This window comes from Globicephala melas, chromosome 1, assembly GCF_963455315.2.
Source record: "Globicephala melas chromosome 1, mGloMel1.2, whole genome shotgun sequence".
In the NCBI taxonomy this organism is placed as follows: domain Eukaryota; kingdom Metazoa; phylum Chordata; class Mammalia; order Artiodactyla; family Delphinidae; genus Globicephala; species Globicephala melas.
In genome coordinates this window covers 180,156,239-180,175,507 of record NC_083314.1, presented here as the reverse complement: position 1 = coordinate 180,175,507, position 19,269 = coordinate 180,156,239, and the positions used below count along the sequence as shown (strand labels likewise).

General features: G+C 38.8%; 1 protein-coding gene, 1 non-coding gene and 1 pseudogene across 15 annotated transcripts in view; 1 reads left to right on the top strand and 2 right to left on the bottom strand.

Moving 5' to 3' along the window:
• Nucleotides 1-19,269, top strand: part of KIF1B (kinesin family member 1B) — a 148,359-nt gene that overhangs the window by 7,186 nt on the left and 121,904 nt on the right. For all 14 annotated transcript variants that reach the window (XM_070046042.1, XM_030878866.3, XM_060283243.2 and 11 more), the window contains exon 2: nucleotides 8,074-8,254. In XM_070046042.1, coding sequence (XP_069902143.1) covers nucleotides 8,149-8,254 — 106 coding nt within the window. In that variant the 5' untranslated portion in view covers nucleotides 8,074-8,148. The remainder of the gene's footprint in view (nucleotides 1-8,073; nucleotides 8,255-19,269) is intronic.
• LOC115864846 (small nuclear ribonucleoprotein G pseudogene) lies at nucleotides 834-1,164 on the bottom strand (annotated as a pseudogene).
• Nucleotides 9,654-9,755, bottom strand: LOC115867260 (U6 spliceosomal RNA). Its single transcript, XR_004045030.1, has one exon. It is a non-coding gene; the product is annotated as a U6 spliceosomal RNA (small nuclear RNA).

The following is a 19,269-nucleotide window of genomic DNA, read 5'->3' as shown; positions in this document are numbered from 1 at the left end:
CCTTAGGCCATAGGAGCTGTTGTTTCTGGATGTACTTCTTCGTTTTTGAGAATAAAAGCATGTCACCAGTAAAAAGGAAGGTTCTTGATTTCTTAATTGCAGTGACAGGAAGACATGTGTCTAATAAATCTAAAAATTGTTTCAGGTTATTTTCTATAGTGGTTAAAACAGTTGGGGAGCCTGACTGAGCTAGTGTAATCTCATTTGAGATTGAAAATCTGATCTGTCAGGAAACTTCCTGTGCAGTTTGATTCTTGGCATTGGGTTAGAATGCAGAAAGAGGTTTTTCTAACATGTGATCCCTTTTGAGCTTTCACAGCTTGGCTCATGGCTGATTTTTATCCACAGAGTCAAAGACCAAGAATAGACATACATACACACACAAAATTCATACACACACAAAAATGAATTCTCACATTTTGGGGACCATTTTGTCAGTATAGGCATGGTCAGTGACACAGAATATTGGATCCTAAAGCCTGCTTGGTCCTCAAGGAGAGTATTAGGCCAAGAGATGCAAAACTTTAATAATAACAAGGAAATTTTCACACCCTCTCAAAACGGGCTCATTAGCTACAGATATTTATTTTGGAGTATACATTTATTCTTTCTTATAATTCATTCTTTTTTTTTTTTTTTGGTTATGCTGCAAGGTTTGTGGGATCTTAGTTCCCTGACCAAGGATTGAACCTGGGCCCTCGGCAGTGAAAGCACCGAGTCCTAACCACTGGACTGCCAGGAATTCCCTAATTCATTCTTTTTTTTTTTTTTTTTTTTGACTATTACAGAAATTTAACAAAAAAGTTCAGTAAGAAAATGTACACGATCCAATTTTCATCATAGTAAAATGTGGAGAGGGGACATGTGGAAGCAGTTGATTTCTCTGGTGAAGACAGCCATTGTTTATACTCGTTCCAAGGCTTCTAACATGATGATACTGTTTTCTCGTATTACCACCATTCCAATATTGTTCTGTTGCCTACTAGTTGCCATCTCCACACATTCATCTATCGCAAGATTCATAAAGGGATCAAATCCCCTCAGTATTTCTTGGACATGTCTGCCACCATTTAATTTCAATGATAACTTCTTGTCCATAAATTTCTTCAAGTCTGGAGGGTGAGCTTTGCTCATGATGTCTACGCGACGAGCTCAAAGATGCCTCCAAACGGAATTCGAGTTGTCCCTCACCCCTAATTCATTCTTTAAAATGTAATTCACTAGAAAAGATTATCTTTTAAATAGACTGCTTGTTGATATTGTAAATTTGCGGGGATATAGCAAATTGTGTGAATGTTGAATTTAAAAGACTGAATTTCTTGGTTAAATTACGTTTTCAGTTGTGACAGACATGTACTGAATAAAGTATCAATGTATGAGAGTTAAGTAAACTACTGACTGCAACGTAGGGCAGAATGAAATAAGTAGAAAAATGAGGAATCAACACAACATTTTTAGGGAGCAAAGAGAAAGAAGGTATGACTTTTAGCTTAGAAAGGGGGATGTTAAGGAACGTATGACTTAATGCTTCCTGCTTCATGGTGACAGTTGACCTTGTCCTCAAAAGATACGGACTTGTAGGGGCTTCCCTGGTGGCGCAGTGGTTGAGAGTCCGCCTGCCGATGCAGGGGACACGGGTTCGTGCCCCGGTCCGGGAAGATCCCACATGCCGTGGAGCGGCTGGGCCCGTGAGCCATGGCCGCTGAGCCTGCGCGTCCGGAGCCTGTGCTCCGCAATGGGAGAGGCCACAACAGTGAGAGGCCCACGTACCGCAAAAAAAAAAAGAAAAGATATGGACTTGTAATAGGTTAGAAGGGAGAGTGAGCTTCCAAGCATCACATGCTTGGTGTAGTAAGAGGTGCTTGGTGGAGAAGGCTTAAAGTTGGGCAGTGAAAACAGACTGGGGAAGGAGGTTGGATTGTGGAGGCTCATGAATTTTTAGGTTGTGTTCTGAGGCCATGGAAACCAACTGAATGCTTTTAAGGAGAGGGAATGACGTGCATTGACCTCTGTTTTAGGAATATAACCCTGGCTGTTTTCTATAAAAAAGGGATATTACAAAACCCAACCAACCAAAAATCTAAGATTATTTCATTCTTGTTTTTTCACTTTGCTGAGAAGTCATTTAGTCTTCTCCTTAGGCTCCTAATAATCCAGAGTGCCTCTGAGGGCAAGAGAGAATTGCACAAGGTCAAAGTTAAGCAATTGTGCAAAAATTTAGAAAAATTCAAATGAATTAGATCTAAATGTTTTATTATCCCTTTACTGTTAGTGAAGGCTTCTGGAATTTTTGCTCCATTCCATTTTCCTAATGCTTCTAATCGTATGTCATAAGGAAGGAAAACTGGTCAGAGGAACAGCCTAGAACTGAGGCTGTGTAAGTGATTTAGAGTATGTATGGTTACCTTTCCTACCTGCCTTTGGCTCTATGAAACTTGGAAAATGTATTATAATTTTTATTGTTTTCCTATAACTTCTTAAAAATATTCTGTAATTATTGTTTCTCACTGGAATTAAAACTTGATTTCAGATTTATATAATTGGTAATTTTTTAAAAAGATCAGGGAGTTTTGAAACTAATTCTTTGATGGACATCCATTATAAAAGAGATACTCTTTGTAGTTTTAGGGAAGTAACAAAGTAACACTTTCTGTAGTCCACTTAACTGTAGTTTCTTGTTGCTGTATAAAATTTTAACTCACTTGTGAAGATGGTTGCAGTTTTACCACAGGACAGTTAAATCAGAAAAAAAAAATGTACTTAGGTTCAGGTTGTTTTGGGAAAGTAATTTAAAAATATACCTGTCACTTACAAAGAAGAATGACTAAAAGCGTGACTAAAATTCTGTCTTGTCCTCAAGGAACTTAAAATTTACAGCAGAGATAAGGAAAACAGGGCTCCCTTGGTAGCGTAGTGGTTAAGAATCTGCCTGCCAATGCAGGGGACACGGGTTCGAGCCCTGGTCCGGGAAGATCCCACATGCCACTGAGCAGCTAAGCCCGTGTGCCACAACTACTGAGCCTGCGCTCTAGAGCCTGTGAGCCACAACTACTGAGCCTGCGTGCTGCAACTACTGAAGCCCACGTGCCTAGAGCCCGTGCTCCGCAACAAGAGAAGCCACCACAATAAGGCCATGCACCACAAAGAAGAGTAGCCCCCACTCACCACAACTAGAGAAATGCCACGCGCAGCAATGAAGACCCAACACAGCCAAAAACAAAATAAATAAAATAAATAAATTTATTTTAAAAAAAAAGAAAAACAAATAACTCATTTTGCCCTAGGTAAGGTCAATGAGTTGAGAAGTTTTAAATGGAGAAGCATTTGCATTTGGTTTGCAAGGTGGGGAGAATCTATGAAAGCTTTAGAAATGAGTAGCATATGAGAAGGTCCTGGAAGAAAAGTTGGATTTTGAGAAGAACAGGAGAGGAGGAAGGGTACAGTAGGTAGAAGGAGCATTGGAGCAAAGGCACAGGGACAGAAAAACATGAGATGCTTTCAGGAAACCCTCTGGTGGGTGGTTGTTAAGGAAAGTGGATGGAAGGCAGTGTTTTGTGGGCTTGTAAAAATAGGTGGTTTGGGCTTCCCTGGTGGTGCAGTGGTTGAGAGTCCGTCTGCCGATGCAGGGGACACGGGTTCGTTCCCCGGACCAGGAGGATCCCGCATGCCACGGGGCGGCTGGGCCCGTGGGCCATGGCCGCTGAGCCTGTGCATCCAGAGCCTGCGCGTTCGGAGACTGTGCTCCACAACGGGAGAGGCCACAGCACTGAGAGGCCCGCGTACCACACACACACACAAAAATAGGTGGTTTATGTTACAGAACACATTGAGAGCCACTGGTGAGGAGTTCAGTCATTGCTTGGTAGACAGTAGAGAAACTGGACAGTGATATGAAGAGACCTGTGTGTTAGGAGTGTGAATCTGGCAGCATTGCATAGTATGGATGGAATATATGAAAATGGCAGTATTGTGTAGTATGGTTGGGGTAGGAGGAAGAAAGAGAAAAAGTGGTTAAGATGATTAACGGTCTTGGGTGAGATGTATTGAAGGTGTAAAAGGGATGGTATGGCAGTGGTAGAAATGGAGAGAGATTTTTATAGGTGGAAGCCATGTAATTTGGCAGTTGATTAGATGGATAGAGGAAACAAGCTTTTTGGCCTGTGTGGGAACAGGAAAATGGTGAGAACATTAAAAGAAATAGAAAAGAGGTGGAAGAGCTGGGGGAGGTGGAGAGATGTTTGGGCTTTGGGTGTGTTAGGTTGAATGGTATGCCAGGAGGCTAGCTGGGTAGAAGAGTGAAACAAGTATTGAAAAGTATATGTGTGGGGGACTTTAAATAGTAAAGAGGTTAGTATTTCGGCTCCTAGTACTTTATATCTAAATAGTACTTTATAATCTAAAGCTTAGCAAGGAGGTTTCAGCCTTTGTTGTCGGTTTGTAAGTTAGTTAGCAGCATTGAACATTTTGGTAGGCCCCGAATAGAACACAAAAGAAGAAAGTTTTCTTTTTTTAAAATTTACATATCTACAATATTCATTAATTGTCAACATTTAAGTCTCTTTTATTACCACCCCTCTCCCCCAAATCATGCTATTTAATTGAAGAAACTGGGTGACTTGAACTGTAGATTTTTCTGTATTCTGGGTTTGGCTGATTGTATCTTCTAGGTATCATTTAAATTGTTTCTTTGCTCCCTATATGTCCTATAAACTGAGGCTTGATTCTATCAGTTTTTTTTTTTTTAAGGGGAGTGGGATAATATTTACTAGCTGGTGCCGTGTGTTTCCTACTGCAGCACATCAGGAGGCATAGGCCACCTACGTGCCCCACTTTTAGTGATGTTAAGATTGATGATCATTTGGTTCAGATTTTGTCAGCCTAAATCATACAATATAATGTTCCCTTATCAACCAACCTTTCGTTTAAGGCTTTTTTAGTAGATAGTGATGATGCAGAGAACCTTTATGTTAGTAGGGTTGGGAATTGGTGACATTCTGATTCTGTCATTTCTTCTGCATTTATTAGTCAGACTTCTTCTGTAAAGAAGAGCTTGTCCTCGTTGTCTATTTGACTGTCCTGGAATATAGTTTATACAGGATACACAGACTGTACGCATGCTCTGTTCTTTTGTTTTATTTGCCAGTTTTCAGAATAATGAGGTTTTTGAAAGTGTCGTTATGAACTCATGAATTTATATATTTAATGTTTTTCAGTCCATATGCAGTGTGTTTGTATGTATGTATGTATTTTTATGCTCCAATTATCCCATCTTTGTCCAGTGGGAGCTCCTTTAAGTTGGCACTTGTGTCTTTTTGCCATGACCCCATATTAGTCTTTGATTTCTTGCTTGTGGTCATACTAAGATGTCCCAGAATCATCTTGAAATTTCTTGCCCAGACTTGGAATTAGCCACTTTTTCAAGGAACCCAAGTTCAAAGAGATTTTTGAAGGAATAGGATATTCACTTTGGGAAGCTATTAAAGAACATACAAGCTAGAATATAGTCGTGTAAAGTGATAACAGTGTTCTCACAATGTGTTTGGGACTGTAAGTGCTGTAGGAAATACCAGTGATTCCTGGAATGTTTGGGTAGTCATTTGGAAGAGTTAAGACTGGAGCTGGGCCATCAAGTAGAGGAGAAAATGAAGATTCATAGATCTGTTGTAGGGGGGAAATTGTTAGAAGGTGTGAAAGAACGTGTGTGGAATAGTAAAGGAGCTTGACTGGAATACAGAGTACCTTGACTGATCTTGTAAGTGCTGGGGAGTAAGAAAAGGTTCTTGGGTTTGGAAGTGAAATTGAAAGTCATGCTTTAGGGGGCTTCCCTGGTGGTCCAGTGATTTATAAGACTCCGCACTTCCAATGTAGGCGGCGCGGGTTCAATCCCTGGTTTGGGAACTAGGATCCTACATGCCGCGTGGCGCGGCCAAAATAAATAAGTAAAAAAAAAAAAAAAAAAAAGATGTAGTCTTTAAAAAAAAAGAAAGTCATGCTTTAGAAGGGTTAATATTGCAGTAGGGTTAAGCAGTTGAGTAGAGTTCTCAGCTGGAGGTTTACAACATAATCTTTAGAAAATGAATAAAACAAAACAACCCATACCTGGGCCCTATCTCAAAAGGGGGGTGGCTAGGCTCATTTGCTTTTCAAAAGACCCCTGTGTGATTGTTTTGTGCAAATCCTGCTCCTCTCCCCCCATTTAAGGACTATTGGATTAAATCTAAAAGCTCAAAGATTAGTTTCTTTATTGCAAGTGCCCTAGGCATGAGGTAGTAAGGACATGGATTAAGGTTAGGGCAATGGAAATGAGAGGAAGGAGGGGATAGAAGAATGGAAATTTATGTTTTAAAAGTTTTCATATGGTATTTCATTAATAATGTTAGCACTAATGAAAGGATTCAAAGAGAAGGAAGCAAAGATGACTCTAAGATTTATGGTATGGGTCCAGATAGAAATGGGAAGATTGGCAGAGGTTGCTCGTTTCGGGGAGAAGATAATGGGACATACTGAGTGTTGAGATGATGGCTGTATATTAAAGTGGACTCGGGGGGGTTGAAATGTGTTGTGTGTCTTGCTTTTTGCAAATGCTTCATTCATTCTCTTTTGGCAAAGTATTCAACTATTGACTATAGGTCATGCTGTATCGACTGGAAGGGTTAATAACTCTAAGCTTTCATTTAATAAATGTGATTAAAATAAATGTTTGATGTATTAAAAAAAGAACCATCTGTTTATTGTAAAATAAAATGTGAAGCAGACTGGAAAAAACATTGCAGCAAATATAAAAAGATTAATATCAATAAATACTGTAATCATTTGAAACACAAATTAAAAAAGTCAGTAAACCAGGTAGAGGACTTGAACAGATAATTCTCACAATTGGGAAATATAATTCATTAACTCAGTCCTTCAGCAAACATGTAGTGAGCTCTTTCATCAGATACTGTTTTAAGTGCTGGCAAACAAGGTCTCTGAGCATTCTGGTGGTGGTGTGAGAGACAGACAATAGACATGGTCCAAAAAACAAGCATTTCAAATAGTGATAGTGCTGTTAGAAAATAAGATAGAGTATTTATTTTTGCCTTTTCCTGTGGAAAGAATTAGTAGTTGTTCAGCTGGAGGTTAGCATTCCTAACCTTTACTTAATTATGTGGAAAAAAATTGGACAGGTTTAAGTTCTGTTGGAGTTCCCTGGTAATTGGACCCATAAGTATTTTTCTTTCTTAGTTTTTTGTTCAGTTCTTCTTGAAGATGTTTATATAACGGATAGAGTACAGATTGAGATCTGTTGTTTCTTGTGGAAATTACTTATGTGGGTTATTTTCACAGAATAGTGTTCGTTTTGTTCTGTTGGGAGGGAAACTATTCCTCTAAAAAATGTTCACATTTTTCCCTGTGGCTTCATTCAAAAGTGAAATATAGTGATTTGATTCTGCTGTGAGTCAGAGGATAGAACTTGGGTCTTCTGAAACCTCTGCTTATTGTACAGGATGGTTGTAAGGGCCAAATGAGATACATATGAAAGGGTTCATAGAAGTTAAAGGAATCCCAGGATATCTATAGTTAAAGAAGCTAGCTAGAGCTTATCTTTGTCCTTTTGCTGTTTAAATATACATCATGTAACTGGATGTTTCAAACTGAAATTAAGATATAAAAAGTTCAGTGCATTTCTTTAAAGACAAGTAATAAGTTGTTTTGCAGATGGCAAGTTACTTGTGTAAGGAACCCTCTTTAACAAATAAACATTTTGGGTTTTTTTCATATATTATTGAAGACTGATCCAGAAAAACAGAGAGCAAGGAAGACGTTTGTTACTTTGCAGTTAAATTTTTTATTATTAAGTCTAGGGACTTTTTAGGCATGGTAAAGAGATAATGGAACAGGAAAACAAATTACAGTCTTTATTTTCTATCTGATAATTTACGGTTGAGAATATAAGATTTATAGGGAAGAAAAGGGATGAGGTTTTTAGAAATGGAAACAAATAGTACTAAGATAATGGCTCGTATGCTCAAGTTAGCCCATGCTTTCTTTAATTCTGACTATCTTGTATGAATCATTTTTTCTTTTTTAAAGGAAACTTGAACATAATTTCATAAGAAGATTTGATTCTTTATTTCTGGACTGCATATATATAACAAGACCATCAGAATGTCGGGAGCCTCAGTGAAGGTGGCTGTCCGTGTGCGGCCCTTCAATTCTCGAGAGACCAGCAAAGAATCCAAGTGCATCATTCAGATGCAGGGCAACTCAACCAGTGAGTTCATGTTGTGTTCTATCAACTCTGTCTCATTTTCCTATCCTTCCCCCTTTTCCTGCTTGCCGTGATCAGAATAAATGAACATTTGGCTATTAACACTTTGAACTTTGCTGTTCTGAATGATCCATTGAATGTTTTTCCCCTGTGATATTTGCTGTAGCATATTTAAATATGAACTATTTATTTTCTTCTTTACAATTGAGAAGTCCCTAGAGAACTGAACGAATTTAGTTAGTGTTATTAAGTTGAAATCTTAAGGATAGTAAAGGTGTAAGCAGTGATTTTTAGTAAATGATGCTGTGAAATATACCTGTTGAGCCTCCGAGATTACTTTGCTTTCTTGATTTTAAAAGCACTTGAGCTTGCCAAGATGGTCTTCACACTTACTCTGCTTCCTTACAATGGTTCTTTGAGTTGAACAACAGATATAGCTAAAACAGATAGTAAACTTGTAAGTTATTACTAAAAATTTTCAGTCATTGCTTCCTAGCTTGTTTCCCTATATAGTTGCTTAGGTGAAAAATGACTGAAGCTCATTTGAAGCCCCTTCAAAATTGAAGGGGTTTTTGGTACTTGAATTAGTTACTTGATATGGATCTGTAGGCAAACTATTACTTAAAATAGATGTAGGTTCTACTGTTTTAAAACCTATAACTTTGTGATGAAGCCGAATTGTTGTTCTTTCAGATAGATACAAGTTAATGTTGAGTTGTTGAGGAAACATGCTGATGTCATCTATTTGCGGGCCAGTGTTTTGTGTAGAGGATTCTCCCAGTGGGAAATAAAACTATATATATTTAAGGTCTACAGTGTGGTGCTTTGATATGTTTATACATTGTGAAATGATTAGCAAAATCTAATATATCCATCATGTCTCATAGTTACCTTTTATTTTGTGGTAAGAACACTTGAGATCTACTCTCTCAGCAAATTTTACATAGACAGTACATCATTATTAACCATAGTCACCATGCTGCACATTAGGTCTCCAGAACTTATCTTATAACTGAAAGTTTGTACCCTTTGATCAGAATCTCCTTTTTTCCCCCACTCCTCAGCTATCATTCTCTGTTACTGTGAGTTCGCCGTTTATTTTTTCATATAGATTCCTCATATACAACTTCGAACCTTCTGTTGCTTACATACTTTTCTGAACTTGCTAAATAGGACTCACAACATTTTATTTTTTAAAAAAAGATTCAAAAGTAGGAGTCTAAACTGCTGTACCACTGTTTGTGCTTTACATTTCTTTGTCAGTTGTGCCAGTGATTCTATGAATTATATATCCTATGAATAATTGTAAAAAGAGATGCAAAATTCAGTATTGTTCTCTAACAAATGTTTATATTCCTAAATGTCACTCATTCAAGCTATGTTATCATTTGTGTTTCATTTTAAGAATTAAGTTTTACACAGTATAACTAAAAACTTGCATGGGGCCTTGCTAAGCTTCTCTGTATCGTTCCAGTTTTAGTATAGGTGCTGCTGAAGTGAGCACACTAAAACCTGATTATTGAGCCCCTTGTTTCTTCCTGAAAAATGCATTTAACTATAACTTAGTATGGAGGCATTTTTGACTGCTGGTGTTGCCTCTAAATATGATGGTGTGTATCACAAGTTCTTTTAAAGTGTGGACGTTAGGAAATCCTGGATCAGGAGCCAGAATTGATTCCAGAAAGAAATACTTTTCTCTGTTTTGCATGTTGAACTATCCAGGAATCCCCAGTGTCATGGAGATGGATTTTCATTAATGGTTGGGGTGTTGCTACTTTCTTTATAGGGTTGGAAATCTTAAACTAAAAACTTTTAAGGAGAAAGTGAGTATTAAAAGGCCATATCCACGAATGCAAAAATCACTTTATCATATAATAAAAATAAATGGAAAATGTTTATTAGTACAAAAAATAATATTAACATTTTTTCTTGATGACAGATCATTTTAGAATGCCCACATCTTAAATGGGTTATAAGTTTATATTCATTGTCAAGGTCAAATAGCATTACGTTAATTTCACCCCAGTTTTGATTTATTTTTGTGAATAGGTAAAACATTCAGAGGGTATGAAATCCAAAATGTACAAAGAGTGTACAGCACAAACATTCCTGTCACCCCATCACGTAGTCAACCAGTTCCTCTCCCTAGAAGTAACGTGTGTTAGATTTCCTTCAAGAGATAGTTTAAACAGGATTATCTTTTTCTAAGGTAGTTTTTTTCCTTTTAATTAGTGGTAAGGTGTAATAGTAACTTATTTTACAGTCTTGACTGCATTGTATATTTTATTTTTTTTAAATTAATTAATTTATTTGGTTGCACCAGGTCTTAGTTGCGGCAGGCAGGCTCCTTAGTTGCAGCTCGCTGGTTCCTTAGTTGTGGCAGGTGGGCTCCTTAGTTGTGGCTCACTGGCTCCTTAGTTGCGGCTCTCTGGCTCCTTAGTTGTGGCATGCGAACTCTTAGTTGCGGCATGCATGTGGGATCTAGTTCCCTGACCTGGCATCGAACCCGGGTACCCCACATTGGGAGCGCAGAGTCCTAACCACTGTGCCACCAGGGAAGTCCCCTGCATTGTATATTTTAAACACCTGAGTAAAACTATTCATGTTTATATCTTGTAAAAGATGTTTTTTTTTTTCTTTTTGAGATTTTAACATGAGAGAATATCCATATAAGTTAATAGGATTTTATTAACAAGTATCTACTATATGTATAATGGTATGCTAAGTACTAAACCAATATAAAAAAAACTAATCTATTGACTATTCAGGAGAATAAAACTATTAGAGTGTGTAGCAAAATTAAGATTTTCTATAGTTCTGGATAGTTATGTGAAATGGATCTGGGTCTGCTTAATTTTCTGACTGCTAGTGTTTGATCATCTGGATTAAGAGCTCACTGAGATTATTGATGGCTAATAAAAAAAAATGTTAGACCTCATTGTATCTAAGATATGTGGCTCTGTTTCTGACCTTATTATTTTGATTGTATAGAAAATAATGTCAGGTTAGGGGAAAAAAGTAAAATTATCCAAATGTGATATTCATTCTGAATGAAGGATTTCAGATGTCTTCACTTGTAGTAGACAGCAAACTGAAGAAGAAAATAAGATTCCTAGTTGAACATTTTCTAAGGATAGGGCCATAAATTTTGGAGTTTGGGAGGATGCTAAGTTCTATTTACTCATTCTTGTTTATTTTCCCCAAAGATCTCTCCAGAATTACTGAAAATATTTATGTCTTTTGAGGAAATATTAATGAAGAGATGCCTGGTTTTTATTAGAAGTAATTAATATGGTTAGACTAGGCCTGGGCTTATTGTACTAGTACTACGAAAACCAGTCTGTGGACCACCTTAAGCACAGTGCTGAACTACCAATGATTTTTCCATCATATTTTGTCTACAACCTTTCTAGACAGCAGGCTGAGTGGCTCTGCTCTGTCTTGCCCTATGTCTTTTTCTTCCTCTTTTGAGAGTCTGCTGTAATGTGAGTCTCTAGGGATCACAGAGTTGCATGTACCTTAGGACCCTGCCCTTAAGGAGTTAAAGTTTGTGGTAGGGGAGACAAGACATACCAAAATAACCTCAATATAAAGTAAAAATGATCAAAGTGATACTTGCCATAAAAAAGGGTTTTAAAAAAGTGCAGATGTGAGTTTGGCAAAGGGCACATGTAAAATTCATAGATGATCGGAGGGTATTTCAACTTGACCTTGAGGATTAAACTAAACATCCCATATGTTTGGGGAAAGTTTCAGAATTGTAGCTTATTAGGACTTATTAGTGTTATATCTAGATTGGTACTCCTAGCCTCATCTGGCTATAACACATTGCCTCTTCGCTTAAACATTCACCAGGAGAAATTTGTGACTTTTAAAATAATATTAGCCTCCTGAAACAAAAGTCCTCATTAGATGAATCAGCCTTAGAAAAAGTAGTGTTAGTTTTCTAGCTGAATGCTTTGTCATGGTTCAGAAAGTTTGGGGTAATTTTGGTTTCTTTGAAAGGTGTTTGTTTTTGGAAAGCTAATTAGCTAATTGTATCGGAGACTTTTTCCTCTAGAATTTTGGCGTTTTCAGTTTTCTGCTGTTTTCTATTTCTGTTTACAATTTTATACGGCAGTTTTTTAGTAATTTGACTAATATGTAATCCAAATAACTTTTGAGAGATTTTAAGTGAGCCAACTTGTTATGTTTAGAAAGTATTAAAGGCTTGTTTTTAAAAAATTGGGCTTAAGATTGGGATGGAGCATGGATTTTGAACCTAGAATTGTTGGAAAAACTGAAATGAATTTTCTGTAGCCACATGTGTTAGCTGCATTAAAAGACTGCTGTGCTGGCAAGCTGGCCTGGACTCTGCTCACAGGGATTATGGCTGATTGCAGACGGAATGCAATGGAATGTTCCTGCCATAAGGTCTCATGAAAAAGTAGAAGAGGGTGGTGAAGAGTACTTTAGGGAATGTGCTAGATTTGAAAACTGAGTAGTGGCAGTTTTATTCAAGCACTTTCTGGTCTCAGAGGGAGTGTTTTCTATGGCACAGACAAATGTTACTGTCTTGAGATTTGGGAGACCAGAGTGCATACAAATAGCTTTGTTTAATAATATCCCATTATATTCCAAGTTTCTCCCACTTTGGAAGCATTTTTTATTGTCTAATTACTTTAAAAAAGGAAAATGGGACAAAATTAATGCTCTGCTCACATTTATGGTTACGTTATGTGTGTAAATCTGGAGACTTTGAAACTGCATAAATTCCCCTCTGAAAAACAGTAAGTTCTCACACATTCCTTCTGGTGATTAAATTGTGATCTTTTGCTTTGTCTTTAACCATAGGAATCAGTCTCTAATCCTTTGGTAAGTCTCCTTCATATTTTTATTAATCTTCCTTAGTTTAGGATCTTTTTTTTTTTCCCTATGCCCAGGTATTAAGTGGGATAAAAGAAATCCTGTTGTTGTTGTTTTTTCTGCTAATTGCTTACATTGTATATTTTAAAAGGCTCTTTCATTCGCACTTGTGCATTTCTAAACCAAATGCTGCACATCACAGCTGGTACAAAGAATGACTTCATGTCCATTAATGAAAATTTGGGATGGGGGAACACAGGGACAAAATGGAGTTTGGAAAGGAAGACTTTTGAAAGGAATTCTTATAAATCTGTATGTTCTTTCTAGCATAAATTAATATAGCTACATGAAAATAAATGTAAATGCATATAAACTATCTTTGTGAACATTCTGGAAAATAAGAGGGCAAGAAGTTACCTCCATTTTTACCTCTTTACTGCAGCCTACTGCTGCATTTTGATGGATTTTTATTGTTGTTCCAATTAGGTTAAATGGTTAGCATCTGTGTAATTATGTATTCCAGTCTTTTCTTGTTAGTCTTTAGTTTTCTTCTCTCTTTAGTGTTACCTAATTCGCACTTGCATTGTAGTCTGAGTTTCTTTTACTGGCGTCTATGGTTAGACTTCTGAGTGTCTATCAATATGGGAGCCCTTTGAAATTATATGCAAAATATGTTTCATGCATATTCCTAGGGAGACGGTAATCACATTCAATATGATTTTTAAAATTCATACATATATTTTTTATTGAAGTGTAGTTGATTTACAGTGTTGTGTTACATATATATTCTTTTTCATATTCTTTATCCATCCGTCTGTTGATGGACATTTAGGTTGCTTCCATGTCTTGGCTTCAGTACATTTAAAATTTTTTTAATTTTGGCTGTGTTGGGTCTTCGTTGCTGTGTGCGGGCTTTCTCTAGTTGTGGTGAGCGGGGGCCAGTCTTGGTTGCGGTGCGCGGGCTTCTCATTGCGGTGGCTTCTCTCGTTACGGGGCATTGGCTCTAGCCTCAAGGGCTTGAGCAGTTTTGGCTCGTGGGCTCTAGAGCACAGGCTCAGTAGTTGTGGCACACGGGCTTAGTTGCTCCGCGGCATGTGGGATCTTCCCGAACCAGGGCTCGAACCCGTGTCCCCTGCATTGGCAGGTGGATTCTTAACCACTGTGCCACCAGGGTAGTCCCGGCTTCAGCACGTTTTAAAGAGAGCTCTGTCCCCAAAAAGGTTTAAGAAGCACTAGCCTAGCATGAAAATATCTGCTTAAGTCTTTTCAGGATAAGCCAGGACACGATTAGGTCAGACTAAGGTGTAAACTCCATAATACAACACCCAAAGTGCTTCACAGTGTGGCTGGAGGAGTAGGATAAGGACAGCTTTTCAGCTACTACTTCTTCACCTCGACACCATGTGCTCTAACCATAGAGATGCAATGTGCAGTTTTTTGTTTTGTTTTTTACCTACCCTTCGTTAAGATTCATTTGGTGAACTGTATATCTCACTCATGCCCAAGTCATTCATCTCTCAGTAACCTCTACCAATGTCATGAATTTCACTGAGAGTCACTAAAACTGCTGAATGTTTTGGCATTTAAACTCCTAACAGCACTATTTTTCTTAGAGTCCAAAACTGGAAATAACCCCCAGTATCCATCAGCAGGGGAATGGATAAATAAATCATGGTATATTTACATAATAGTACATAGCAAAGAAGAGAGGAATTACTGCGTATACACACACACACACACACACACACACACACACACACACACACGGAAATCATAAACTGTAGCTATATAAGCAAGTTGGAAAAGCAGTTGATGTATTTTATTTATATAAATTTAAGAACATACAAAACTGTTCTCTGTATTCTTTACTCCATAAAAAGACATAGGGTAAAACTATGAAGAAAAGTAAGGCAATAATGACAAAATTCTGCAGGCCTCAGTGGAGAGATGGTGGGCAAAGAAATCTGGGAGGGTCATACAGTGGAGCTACAGAGGTGAGAGTCATGTTCTGTAATGCGCTGGTGGGTACCTGGGGTTTTGTTTATTGTTGCTGTTTAAACTCTACATATAGTTTATAAGTATATCTACTAAACATTTAATTAAAAAAGCATAAAAGCAAAGGGAAAAAACAGTCTTAATCTTGCAAATTGAGATGCTGTGCACCCAGGCCTATTTAGACCAGTGACCAGGGCATACCATATGATAAGCACAAGTCCACGAAATTTGCCTCCTGTCCCCTCTTTCTGAAACCTTCGAACCACTTTTTTTTTTTTTTTGCGTTATGTGGGCCTCTCACTGTTGTGGCCTCTCCCGTCGCAGAGCACAGGCTCCGGACGCGCAGGTTCAGTGGCCATGGCTCACGGGCCCAGCCGCTCCGCGGCATGTAGGATCTTCCCGGACCGGGGCACGAACCCGCGTCCCCTGCATCGGCAGGCAGACTCTCAACGACTGCGCCACCAGGGAAGCCCTCGAACCACTTTTTGACTTCTTTTTCCAAAGAGAGGAATGCTTACATGTCCACCTTGGTTAAATGACACTCATTTAGTCACTGGAATGTAGGAAGATAAGCAACAAGAAGGTGAAGAGGCTTTTACAGCACAGGAAGAAGAGTTCAGTAAAATATATTGAAATCAGCTTGGGTACCCGTGGCATTAAATTTTAAAAAATTTTGACACAAAACACTTTTCCTGTAATCAGGACTTGAAGCTATAGCAATGAGAGGGGTCTGTGTATGTGTGCTGGGGTGGGGAAATAAAGGTGCCCCTGAAATGATACTATGTTTACTCAGTTGGAATTGATTGAAACCAATTTTGTCCTTTAGAATGACTTTGGAATGGGTTGATAAAGGGAAGGTCCAGATCTTGCACTGTCAGTGGCCTTCTCACAATTTTCCTTGGTATTTAATGACTTCTCATATGGCACCTTAACTAAGCTGACATTCTGGAATGTATCCCTCTCTGTTTCTTACGTTTTTCTTCTACTGGGATAAAGTTTATGGTCTTAAAGAAGGGCATTAGATTGCACCCTCTTCTAGATGAGATAAATTCATTTATCATTAACTTATTGAGCACATTTTTTTTTTTTTTTTTTTTGCGGTATGCAGGCCTCTCACTGTTGTGGCCTCTCCCGTTGCAGAGCACAGGCTCCGGACGCACAGGCTCAGCGGCCATGGCTCGCGGGCCCAGCTGCTCCGCGGCATGTGGGATCTTCCTGGACCGGGGCACGAACCCGTGTCCCCTGCATTGGCAGGCGGACTCTCAACCACTGTGCCACCAGGGAAGCCCCCTGAGCACATTTTTTAAAGTATTCTTCAAGATCATGATTTTAATGATTATATAGTATTCTGTTGGATTTATGAACCATAATTTATTTAGCTCATCACCCATTATCAGACACTTGAGCCTTAAAACCACTTCTTAGGACTGCTGTAAAGAATGTAAACCCTCTGGGCTTCCCTGGTGGCACAGTGGTTGAGAGTCCGCCTGCCGATGCAGGGGACACGGGTTCGTGCCCCGGTCCAGGAAGATCCCACATGCCGCGGAGTGGCTGGGCCCGCGAGCCATGGCCGCTGAGCCTGCGCGTCCGGAGCCTGTGCTCTGCAACGGGAGAGGCCACAACAGTGAGAGGCCTGCATACCGCAAAAAAAAAAAAAAAAAAAAGTAAGCCCCTCACAAGTGGGGAAGGAATTGTTTTTATTTTTTACCTATTTATTAAAAAAATTATTTATTTGGCTGCACCGGGTCTTAGTTGCGGCATGCGGGATCTGGTTCCCTGACCAGGGATCAAACCCGGGCCCCCTGCATTGGGAGCACGGAATTTTAGCCACTGGACCACCAGGGAAGTCCCAGGAATTGTTTTTAGAAGGCAGTTTATGCAGCCGTCTATCTGGCACCTCTTACCTGCTTGTCTAAATAAACATCTTAAACTTGGAATGTCCAAAACTGAATATCTGATATATCCTCTTGAATTCTTGCTCCCCTGCATTCTCCCTCAACTCAGTTAAAGGCAACTCTACCTTTGTAGTTGCTCAGGGCAAAAATCGTAAAACATCCTTGACTCTCTCTCTTATCCTCTATCCATCATAAAGCCCTGTAGGCTCTGCCTTAGAGTATACCCAGAATCTTAGTTTCCACCTCCTTTACTGCCACCACCTACAGTAGCCTCCTTACAAGTCTCCTTGCTTCAGCCCTTGCCCTCTAGTAATCTGTTCTCCATCCTTTTAGAATGGAAGTCAGATTACTTTTTTGCTCTAAACTCTCAGATGGTTCCCATTTCACTCAGAACAAAAGCTGAAGTCTGTGCAGGGACCTCCCTTCTCCCTTTGCCAAACCTCTGTAGCCTCCTTGGTCTTTCCCTTAGTAATGCAGTGGGTAAATATTCCCAAGTCTAAAGTAGTCTTCAGGAACATGATTTTAGTGGCTGTATTGTAGTTATGAATCATACATTATTTAGCTCATCCTCTGTTATCAAATACTTGAGCCTTAGCCTCTCCATTTATTAAATGGAGATGTTGCTAATGCCTACCCAGCTCTCTATTCCTAGGTTGTTGTGAGGATCAAATGGAATTGGGTGTCCGCGTAGGATGGTATTTGAAAGTTATTTGTGAAATTGTTTTTTGTGGTTAGTTTTGGTACCTAAATCATTATTTTCAATGGGAATATAAATGTATAGGCAGAAACAGTTGAACCTGTCACTAAAGGAGGGGGCCTTTGGTATTGTGTGTTTGGAACTGCTTTTTATTATAGTGTATAATTCAAACTTCTTCAATTACCTAAATAAGTTGTTTTCACATCTGGATTCTGAAACGGCCAAGAGAGAAGACTGAAAAAAATCTTGTAGGAAACCTGCTGCTTTGCATCTTACTGTTTTAGTCTTTTGAGGTTGCCTTGATTAAATCCAGACTGTACTTCATGTGGCCTTTATATGTACATTTGTTGCTTTTTTCAAAGGGGAAAGCAACCATGCCCAGTTTGTTTGTTTGTTTTTTTGTTTTAAATGCCTTCTTTGCAATTCTCAAGGGTTGTTTTGGAGTTCATTTTTGAAAGTCTGTGCCAACAACACAGTGCTGATAGCTTTTGGTAGTTGCCCAGTGAAGTGTGAAGCACTTGCAGTGGGAGCTCACAAAGTCTGGAGTGTGGTTAGAGAGACCGCGAAAGGGGCTACTCGTGCCGATTTTATAGTAGGCGAAGTTGGTGTTCACAGACTTAATTTTTTGTAGTATATCAACAACGTGCTTATTTTATGAACAAACATTTCTAGTGGGCTAAAAACTGTTCTTGGTTGTACTGTTTAGGGATGAGTGCTTTGTTCATATAGGTGGTAAGAATAAGAAATATGAAATTAGGTTTTTGAGGGCATATGTGGGAAATTAGATTTTTGTTAACTCAGCAAAAATAGGCTGGGAGGCCACCAGGGGCTCAGAGTGTTTTTAGTTTCATCTTAGAGATAAGTAATCAAAGCAGTGTGATGACCATTATGAAGGTATTAGGAGAGGTATCTAAATAACTGAGGGGCAGGGCCAGGAAAGGTGGGGAATGTCTGGGAAGCCTCTTTTGTTTTGGCAGAACAGAAAACTGTACTGCCAGAATTAGCAGAAGCTACGTAAAGAGGAAATGATTTAACTACAATTACTGTTTCCCTGTGACATTGTTCTGGTCTGATACTAGAGTTCCTTTTGTAACTGTGAATAAAATTGAGAAGGCAAAATGGGTGAAGGGGAAAACAAAATCAGCTTTTACTTTTTAAATTGCCTTTTAGTTGGGGGAAAACCACTGCGATTAGTAGGTAACGACAAGACAACAATAATAAACACTTAAGCTATGCCAGCCACAATTAGACGCTTACAGACTTTAACTCATGTAATCCTCACAACAGTCCTATGGCAGATACTCTTATTTTCCCCATTTCACAGATGAGGGCATAAATACTGGCTAACTTGCCTGGGGTCACACATCTAGGATTGAGAGAACTAGAAAATGAACTGGTGCTGTCTGGCTCCAGAGCCCTCATTCTTTTTTTTGTATCTGCCAATCCCAAACTCCTCATTTATCCCTCCCCCACACCTTTTCCACTTTGGTAACCATAAGTTTGTTTGCCATGTCTGTGAGTCTGTTTTGTAAATAAGTACATTTGTGTCGTATTTTAGATTCCACATATAAGTGATATCATATGGT